Source organism: Ylistrum balloti, unplaced genomic scaffold (assembly GCF_031769215.1).
Source record: "Ylistrum balloti isolate Yb309-2 unplaced genomic scaffold, AGI_CSIRO_Ybal_v1 Utg371224, whole genome shotgun sequence".
NCBI lineage: Eukaryota > Metazoa > Mollusca > Bivalvia > Pectinida > Pectinidae > Ylistrum > Ylistrum balloti.
In genome coordinates, this window is record NW_026782663.1 from 439,862 (window position 1) to 450,351 (window position 10,490).

Below are 10,490 nucleotides of genomic sequence, written 5' to 3' on the forward strand. Positions count from 1 at the left end.
AGGATATACTTTGATTACTTATGGTGTAAAAATGCCTTGTGTATGAAAATTATTTCAGCATCTAATATCTTAAATTAGTTCACTGTTGTTTTTCCGCTTTTCTTATACCAGCATCAATATCATACTGCACAGGTTTACAGCAACGACCATGACCAGACTATACCGATGCAGCAAAGTCATATTAATTGGAGTTACAGCCTTTTCTGCTTTAATTATCATCAGAAATCTGACAAACCAGCTAACACTAAAACGTATGTATCATCGAATTTCGATGTTTAACTTGCTTTATTTCTTTAAACAAAATTCTGGTGAAATCGAGAGCAGGACATTTATTTACAAAAAAAGCATTTCAAGGAAATAGTTTTCTGTTCTCGTTTTTTAAAGGAACGTGTTTTACACGAGATAGAAAGATAGAAAAAACAGAAACATTAGTTTTTCTTGTTCCTTTTGAAATATTTTATGTTGAAATATCCATATTGAAGTTTTAAGTTACCAGTTTTAAGAAAATCCAGAAATAGTTTATAAAGTAATATACTCTTTGCGTCCATTATAAAGGGCGTTGACAGAGTGATATCAATACTGAGCCAGGCGTTCGCTGGTACCGAGAAATACACACTCACAAACAAATATTAGTCAGGGTATAAGGGCTGACAAAACGAGTTATCTCATTCTCTTTTGTTTGTTCGACATCAGAACTATGTAGTAAGTCAGGTATTGCATAGTTTCTCATCACATGTGACGTTTTGCACCCTTGCTATCACTTCGGTGAAATGAATCCCTCGTTTCTTGAAAAAACATGCATTAACCAATACCTATCTACTGATGAATTCACTTATAGTATATATTTTCAAAATCATGTGCTTTGTCGATTTTCTTCCTTATTCATCACGAGAAATCTGATAAACTAGCCAACACAAAAACGTATGTATAATAGATCTCGTTGTTTTTCTTGCTTTACTTCTTTATACAAAATTTTGATGAAATCGAGGGCAGGACGTTTGTTTATAAGAAAGCATTTCAAGGAAATAGTTTTCTGTCCTCATTTTTAAAGGAACGTGATATACATGAGATAGATAGATAGAAGAAAAAAAGAAGCTCCAGGTACATACAATTAAAGAAAGTGAAACACATTAAAACATTTCTATTTTTTTTTTAACATTAAGATTGGTATGGAGTAGCGAGGGCAGAGGAGAATCGTCCAGGCAAGATCAGAAGTGAGGTAAGTAATTAAGTAATTTGTATTGAACTCCAATCAGTATTACACCGATCTTAAACCCATACAGAAACTTGATTCTTAACTGTTAACTGATAAATAAGATTTTACTTTTTCGCTGAAATAATAAGTGTCGACATGGTCATGCTGCTGACTCATTAGCGTTCACTTGATGGATACAGGACATTGCTACTAAAATTCTTAAAAGAAAAACTAATAATACTAAATCTGGAGTTCGACAAGGTTCCAAGCTGGATCACGTCTTGAATTAATATTCTGGCCTTTGACTTTGAGGTCAAGGTCACATTGACCTAAGGACAGTGCACTGCACATCGGCTTTAGATGATAAAAATGTACAACAACTTTAATAAAGACATCATTAACAGTTTAAATTGATTTTATAGAATCATTTACGCTTATTTGACCTTTGAAGTTGAGAGCAACTTCACTGTGACCTAACGGCTTAAGTAATAAAGGTGTACAATAACTTTCATTAAGATATCTTCAACGGTTTAAAATTCAATACCTGAACAATAAATTGTTAGAGTTATCACGAGGAGAGATACAATTAACGACACATAACATAATCTAAACAGTCTTTATCACATCAATTACAGTCAAATGTGTATGTATTTCAGAAAGAAAATAACATCACTTCACCAGCGGAAAGTGACAACATAAAGAGACTGCAGACTCTTCGTCAAGCATGTAGACAGCAGAGCGATAAGCGAACGGAATTAAATTATTTAAAGCATTTGATTGTTAACGAGAAATACAAAATGGTGTTCTGCTATATTCCTAAAATCTCTTGTTCGCAATGGAAAACTCTTTTTATCACGCTGACTGGAAAGGTCAACGCCAGTTTATTAAATTTTGGCAATGTCCATACAAGATATAGATCAAAAATGACATATCTCGGTGAATATTCAATTGAAAAGCGGCATAGCATTCTTCAGAAATATAAAAAATACATAGTTGTACGTAACCCATTTGAAAGACTTCTTTCTGCATTCAGAAATAAATTTGCAAATAAAGTAAATTATTATGAACCAATAGCTAAAAAGATTATAAAACAGTACAGATCAAATGCGACAAAGGAATCAGATGACGTCACATTTTTTGAATTTGTTCAGTATATCACTGATGGTAAAACGAGATATTACGACCCTCACTGGAATAGATACACGACACTCTGTCGTCCCTGTTTTGTTAAATATGACTTTGTTGGGAAATACGAGACTATAGCGAGAGATGCTGAATTTATTTTGAGGGACTTTGGAGCACCCCCTGAAATAAAATTTCCGAAAAGATCTGAAAAATACCAATCTGTGGAAACAATCAAAACATTCAACAAGTATTATTCACAGATCCCTGCTGAGTATATAGCAAAATTATGGAATATATATAGGTTAGATTTTGAAGCATTTGGTTACTCAGTATCAGATACTTTTAAAATATCACCAAACGTTTAAAATGACATTGGCAGTGAAGCGATATTCCTATCAGATATTACTCTATCATTAGATATAATGATAATGACAACAGAAAAGATATTAATAGAAATAGTATTTTAGACTACTATAAATTTTCAAAATCAGTTTTTTCCCTCGTTTATGTCACTTGACCACACATAGGTCATGTGACAAATTCAGGCGTTTTTTACAGAGTTAAGACTCATTGCAGTTTTACTTCTATTGAACATTGCGAACACAATAACTTGTACAGATATAAGCGTGTTTTGATGAAACTTGCCATGCATTCGACAATGGGACTGTTTCATTTTCTACCTAGATAAAGAGTTTAATGTCCTTTGTTTATTTGCAGTTCTTTTGTGTGTGAACTAGAAAGTATCATTTTATCAAGGATATCAAGGAATGATAATACATATTAAGATATGCTTTTAACAATCTCATACACATTATATATTAATCAGTAATGATAGAGTAGGACATTATATCACATTACATTACAATTGATTGTAACTTGTGATGCACTATACTGTTTTTGACAGTAATATTTAACAGTATATTGTATGTTGTTGTATTTATCTATGTCCATTGCTATAATATGAATCATTATCACAGTATATGTTCGATTACTTTTCGTTATGTACAATATTTGTAGTGGATGTACTATCATACTGTGTGTGATTAGATTTTAGTAAATACGTCTTCTCTCCAATGTGTTCCAATGTGTTGTAAAACATAAGGAAATACTATATATGCATTAGCTGCGTTTTAGTTTATCAATACTTTATCTAATTCCATTTTATTTTTTTTATTACAAGAGGGTTTTCTTCTTTCTGTTTTATACAGCTGTTGTTTGATAAACAATGTTTATTGGGGATTGGTAAACAAGCTGAAATCCCATATAAATTCCTTTTCCCGTGAAATTCTTCAAACATTGCGATTGTTGGTCGAGCACACTAGGATTATGCAAAGAATACATGTAAACAGCTTTTGTCTACAATTTGTGAAGATTAAAAAGAAAAAAAAGAACAACAATGTTTCGTTATTATAACTTTTCACTCAAAGTTTTCCACAACTACACATATTTTTCAATTTTCATTATCAATGAGCTAATCCCTGTCTAACAGTAAAGGTCCTACAAGACACAAACCATATTTGATAAAAACGGTTAATTGAATTAATGGCGCTGTACAGAATATAAATTACAAAACATAAGGTAATGTTGATTATCACAAGAACAGTGCTGAGAATTACGACTTTTTGGAATATTTTACCTTTTTGGTTTTCCCAGTTAAAATATATGTGATAACTAATTAAGAATTTCAGTTACTGACAGATTGTCTCCGAATTCCTTATGTAAACTTTATTTCTATTTTAATTGAAAAATGAATCCGAATAAGATTTTATCTGCATGGAATAAGTGTTAAATTATTGCTTTGCCTGGTATTGTGAGAATGAGTCTCAGAGGGTTTAACTATTGAGGAAACTATTTTATGAACTCAATAATCATATGCCTTTGTACAGAAGAACACTGCTGGTAAATTTGGTGTCATTAGTGATAATTTTGTATTGTTTGTTATCTCATTGTATCATTACCTACCTTTACATAATAAAGCAGTCATCCTCGTAGTTGTCGTATTCATTGCGCAGAACGTCATAAAGTTGATGTAGTGTAGTGAAAACCGGAGAAAATGATCTCCCTCGGTTGTGAGTATTGACAAATTGTAAGGTGGCTTTCGCGATATCTCATGGAGCTCCTGTGACAGTTTGGGGCGAATCTGGACTGTAGCACTCTCTTTTTAGCCATTGAACTGAGCACACAGAAGTCTCCAATGTGGGCAACATTCACTTATCACTTCTTTGTTAACAGCCGGGAGCAAGTCTGGAGAGTATAGTGTGATATATATACATTTTATAGGATGACTCGTCGCCAGAAGATTGACGTTCTTCGGTGCGACGATATCCGGACACGGGAGGACACTGGCGTCTTTTGCTCGTGCAACAGCACATGCTCGCTTTTTCAATAATTCGTGAGCAGACGTGTGCAACCCAACATGTTACTTTAGGTTTTCATTTGCTTTTGTTGAGTTAGTTGTATGTAGGTTTAGAACCTAGCGCTGCGCCAGCGGTTTTTGATAGGTTAGAGGTAGATTTTTAATAGAGTCCAATCGTGTGGGCTGGCCGCCATACCTGCACCGCTTACAAAGGCCGGATGCGGGACTGGTGGACTGTTAGGGACCTAGAGTAGGCGATATTTTTCGTTATCATTTAAAGCAGATAGTTGTTAGGTCAAGTTGTTGGGGTATGTTGTATTATTTTGTGTTAGTTTCGGGTTATTTTTGCAATTTTAAGAACGCACACATGTGTCTAACCAACATGCATCAGGCCACGAAGGACGGACCGATGACAGGCATAAACGTATCCGTTTCAAGCTGATAGACTATATAGAATGACGATGAGATTCTTGAGATAAAAAATCAATTGATGGAGTCACACCCGAAAATAAGACGAATATTTGTTGACAAGAAAACTGAGGTCCTAAATAGGTCGGTACCGTTTCTATGCTACTTGACCTGTTCTAAAACTATAATTTAGAAAAGAAAACCCCTGGCCTAAAAGTAGACCTAGCCAAACACTAAGTACATCACAGCAGAGGACTGGTTTAGGACAGAGAGGAAGAGGAAGGAAGGGGGGTACACTTAATAAACTAATGCTTAGCACATCACAGCAGAGGACTGGTTGAGGACAGAGAGGAAGAGGAAGGAAGGGGGTACACTTAATAAACTAATGCTTAGCACATCACAGCAGAGGACTGGTTAAGGACAGAGAGGAAGAGGAAGGGGGTCTTACACTAGATAAACTTATACTAAGCACATCACAGCAGAGGACTGGTTAAGGACAGAGAGGAAGAGGAAGGGAGGGGGTAAACTTAATAAACTAATGCTTAGCACATCACAGCAGAGGACTGGTTAAGGACAGAGAGGAAGAGGAAGGGGGTCATACACTAGATAAACTTACACTAAGCACATCACAGCAGAGGACTGGTTAAGGACAGAGAGGAAGAGGAAGGGGGTCTTACTCTAGGTAAACTCCGATATATTGATAGTATTTTGGTCCGTCAAAATTACTTAACAACAAAAAATCCATATTGCTAACCTATAGCAATCCAATTGACTGTGGGCTAGATGTTAGACAAGTGTTGGAGCTGTAAATCATCATTCCATTACCGTCTGCCACTCTATGTACTGTTCGCTTTATCAATGTCTATACTTTTTGTGATCCACACTGTTCCTTTCTCCATGTAGCTGCTCACTTTTCGACGTTATCCGATAATCATATTTTGTGATTGTGATGTCAGTATAGGGAGAACTTGGAGGTGTTAGTAGGAATTTACTAAGTTGTTAATAAATATACTTGTTATGAAGTAACGTTTTGGTCTAATGAGTGCTATGAGATAATTTTAAACTTTTAAGCGTGTACGTGTACCCCCTGGCCAACCCCCAACCCTACCAAACAGAGTAACCTACCCGTAGGCAACCTATTCCTGCCCTGCGGGTTGAACGAGGTCAGGTTATCCTCCCAGGATTTTTTTATGACACTTAGGAAAATCTATCATTTTGCTTCAGCATGAATTTTCACCCTTTTCCAGTCAACTTCCATGTGAGCAACCCCAATACATTTGAAAACATGGGAATACAAGCTTTCCTAATCTTTTGACAAAAAATCATGTTTTACGAATAATAACGTTACCATAGCAACCAGTGTTTTCGACGATGGAAGTGTATAAAAAATATACACCCGAATTATAAGGAATCTAAGATTATGTATATGCAGGAAATTTACTGATTTCTGCTTGTTGCAATGGTTACTACCTCGTTTTTAGAATATTTGATGCTGTTGAAATTAGCAAATTGCATTTTGGTCTGCATAAATTTCATTACATAAGAAAAGCTTTGTATAAAAGAATTTACAGTTTAGTCAACCACCAGAATATAAAATAGGAAACTGAAAAATCTGATTTGTTAGAATTTTACGACAAAATTATTTCTTTTCGGATTTTAAAGTTGCCATGGCAACCGAAATTTGAATTTTAAAAAAAAAACATTCATATTGTGTGTAAAAACAATTTATCTCAGGAGCATTGAATGAAAAGTTATTTTATACACATTGTATAAGTTCTGATGTAGGGAAGAAGTGTCAACATTGCTAGTTTTATTTAATATTTATTTTCAGATGTCACAACTCAGCAGAAATATAAAAATATTATTTGAAAGTGTGAAAGCCGTCCACGGTGGTTTCGTTGTGGGACAATATCGAGTGGCTGATGTAGAAGAACCTTCAATTCTAATGTTTATATACAAAAAGTATACGAAGGGCGTGGTAAATAAATCTCTCGTTATTTAATGACACGGCGTCTTTAATTAATATAAATTCAGCCTCATATGAAAACAAAAACAGGTCAGACAGCACAGGGGCACAGGCAGTTCCTACAGGTATGCCAATAGCCTGTTGGGAGATCATACCACCAAATTCGATGTAGATGTTGTCATCCAGAAACTCGATCTCTTTATGATTTCGCTCTTCGTGTATTTCTTCTTTGGTTTGGACGAAATGCGCTTAGTATAGTTTACAACCATACATTGATACCGCCGTTCTTTAAGATTAGAGATGGGTATAGTAGTGTACAGAGTTGAAACATTTCTTGTAAAATGCGTTTAGAAGAAAGTGATGAGAAATTAACCGTGACTTTAGTGATATAGGCCTTTTAACATCTTGAATAACTGGCGTAGTTTTGTCGCCGGTTGCTTTCAGAAAAAAGCATTGATGTGAGAAAAACCCGACGATGTGAAACAGCTCGGTCGTATATCAGACCAAAAAAGGAAAAGAAAAAAGTCAATAGAAAGAAAGATATATATATTGGATGCCACCTGTATGAGGTAATAGTACGTAGGAATACTGAAGACTATAAATTCATAATACATTATGTAGTTTGAATAATGATAACAATAATAAATACTGACATTCCTGTTGTTCTTGTGAGCCGGAGGATATACATCCAAGCACATCAGCGCTTTATTCTTCTACCGATGGTGGATAGATGTGGTGATACCCATGCGTGGATCACTGAGTGTCAGTTTTTGTGCAGTCTACCCGACTTGAGTGACAAACATCATCCAAAATTTGTAACGTTGGACGACCGGACGGCAGCTGAGAGAACACAGAGCAATTTGTGATACAGTATTTACATTTATTTACTACATAAACACATTTATATCTTAAATAAATCCCCATAGAAATAGACACACACCCTAACACACAATCACACATTCAATACTAAATGATCGTATTCCTGGGTTGGTGTCCAACACAACACAATCACACAATTTAAGTCGACGTACACAATGCTCGGCATCATCACCTGAGGAACTGGCCCGATCTGTCCGGTACCAGTTGTCTCACCCACAGCCAGCTCATCCCCTACCAACCCATCTATGGATTTCTATAAAAATAAACATGCATATTAACACTTTCTCACACAACCTCAATACCACAAATATGACCAATGTAGATATATTGACTTCCCTTACAAATATCTAGTGAACTATTACAACAATAAATGGACGTTAGAATAAAGCATGTGCATGTGTTTAATAAATATAGATCACGAAGACAAATTACCATATATACAAGCATATAAGTCAATTTAAAGAATACTAACGACAATGATACCACCTATCATGGTTAACGGATAGCTACCGTAGTCATAAAAACACTAGTGCGTAACGCCTACATACATGCGTTAAAGTACACAAATAAGCATTTAAAACGTTTATATCAGTTTAGCATATGAATACTAACTTATATGTAGAATAATATACACAAAATATGAATAATTAACCATTATTGTAGGATACTAGCACATATATGACTATATACAATTCATGTAAACAAGAGGCCCAGAGGGCCTGTATCGCTCACCTGGATCTTTATGACAAACAGTACTATATCTGTGCATATATTGCTTAAAGCAATATAACAAATTACTCCATATGGGTTCTGTCCCATAGTAGTCAGCCCCCTCATCTGTGCAATATTGAATTGAGACTTTCTTATGATGTTTCCAGTTAAATATAATTGATAGCTTTCTTTTAAATCAAGGAAAGAAGATGGTCAAACAATATAGCAGAAAAACTCTTAGTTATAGCTGGATGGATGACCCAGGACAGCAGAAGCTTACTTGTTCTTTAGATCACTGTTTACAAACACAGATTCAACATATTTGAGACTTGAACAAGTCAACAATATATAGCAACAATTAAATATAAAGACAGGAAAAATTTAGGTATATGTAATTATAAACCATAATCCTAACTCAAAACAAATAATAAAACGTTTCATGCATATCATTAGTGATGTCGCCATGGTCAGTTAGGCCCCGGTTACTGGAGATATACTGATAACAGTTTACTGAAGGCCTATAAACACTGCATAACAAATGGGATCAACTTAGAATTTCTAATTTATTTATGCTATAATTATGAAGAATTTTAAATCAAAATGAAGCTCTTGCAATTCTCTTTCTGATCATGTTTTCTGTATTTTAATGCTGTGAATAGAACATAAGTAATTGCACTAACATGTAGTTTTTCACATTACTTAGCTCAAGCCTCTCAGACCTCCAGGGAGCTTGGCCTAATCTATTTTTGGAACAGTGTGGCATCACTGTAAAAGGTCTTTATGATTTATTCCAAATTATGCCAAGAAAATTTCCAGCCAAATATATTCCTTTAATAAGTCATTGGAAGGTTCTACATATTTGTATATAAGCCATTGTGAAACTTTAACTGGCCAAATATGATAGCCTTTGGTCAATTAGAAGTTGTTAATTATTTTACCAAATTTAACCCCAGTGACCTTAAAATATTTTTATGGGTCAAGCTATTTTTTCACACACTATGTGGGCACTTTAAAGGGAACCTTTTGGCCAAATATTATAAACTTATATTACTTTGTTGATACACTGGTATGGTGTGTATTAATAAGTTATGATGGGTAAACATTTGATATGAACAAATGAGCAGCACTGCCGATATATTTGGCACTGTCCAAGATGAATTCCTGGTATTCCTCTTGACTTTTAAGTTTTCCTGCTGGAACGTTTTTACCCATACCAGGTGTTTGGTGACCTCTTTCGAGAAATCACGGAGGGCGAGCACCCGCAAGCGACCTGGCTGGTCAAATAGTGGAGAAGAGGAGGAAGACGCTCTTTGCCTCTCCTTGAAACCCAACGCAGAGGAGCCGCTACTACAGCCATTTCTCCGACCCAAAAGCTGAACTTTTCTTTTAAACTTGTGCAACTACTATCAGCTACTAATAGAAGGGAATTATGCTTTAGCTTTACGTTCATCTCACTCATAGTATCATTGATTTGATCCAAGTCAATGTCTTATTATTAGTATCTATTGCCGGCAACCTCCTGTTAAAATTTAGAATGTACAGAGAGGAAACATATTGTGAAGACTTATATTATCTACTATTCTGCAATATTGCATATGTTTCGCTTATTTCTCATATAAGTCCGCCAGCCTTGGAATGATATTTTTACATTGTACTGTAACTTCACACCATACATGTTTATATGTACTTATTTTGATTAGATTGCATTGTTATTGTTGTAATTATGAGCCTTAAAGCTCACAGTGAATTCTCAATAAGCAACAAACAATATCAAATTTGGAAGTTTTCACGTCCCCGAAAGGAATTACTGAGACAATTACTTAACTGATGTCCCTTCAACCTTGGCAAAT

The 10,490-nt window shown here is 35.0% G+C and overlaps 1 protein-coding gene across 1 annotated transcript; it reads left to right on the forward strand.

Annotated features, from left to right (window-relative positions):
• Positions 1–1,872: 1,872 nt before the first annotated feature.
• Positions 1,873–10,017, forward strand: LOC132561547 (carbohydrate sulfotransferase 11-like). Its single transcript, XM_060226247.1, has 3 exons — positions 1,873–2,656; positions 8,219–8,247; positions 9,826–10,017. Exons 1-3 carry the CDS (start codon positions 1,993–1,995, stop codon positions 10,015–10,017), a joined length of 885 nt encoding a protein of 294 aa, XP_060082230.1. The 5' UTR covers positions 1,873–1,992.
• Positions 10,018–10,490: the final 473 nt, after the last annotated feature.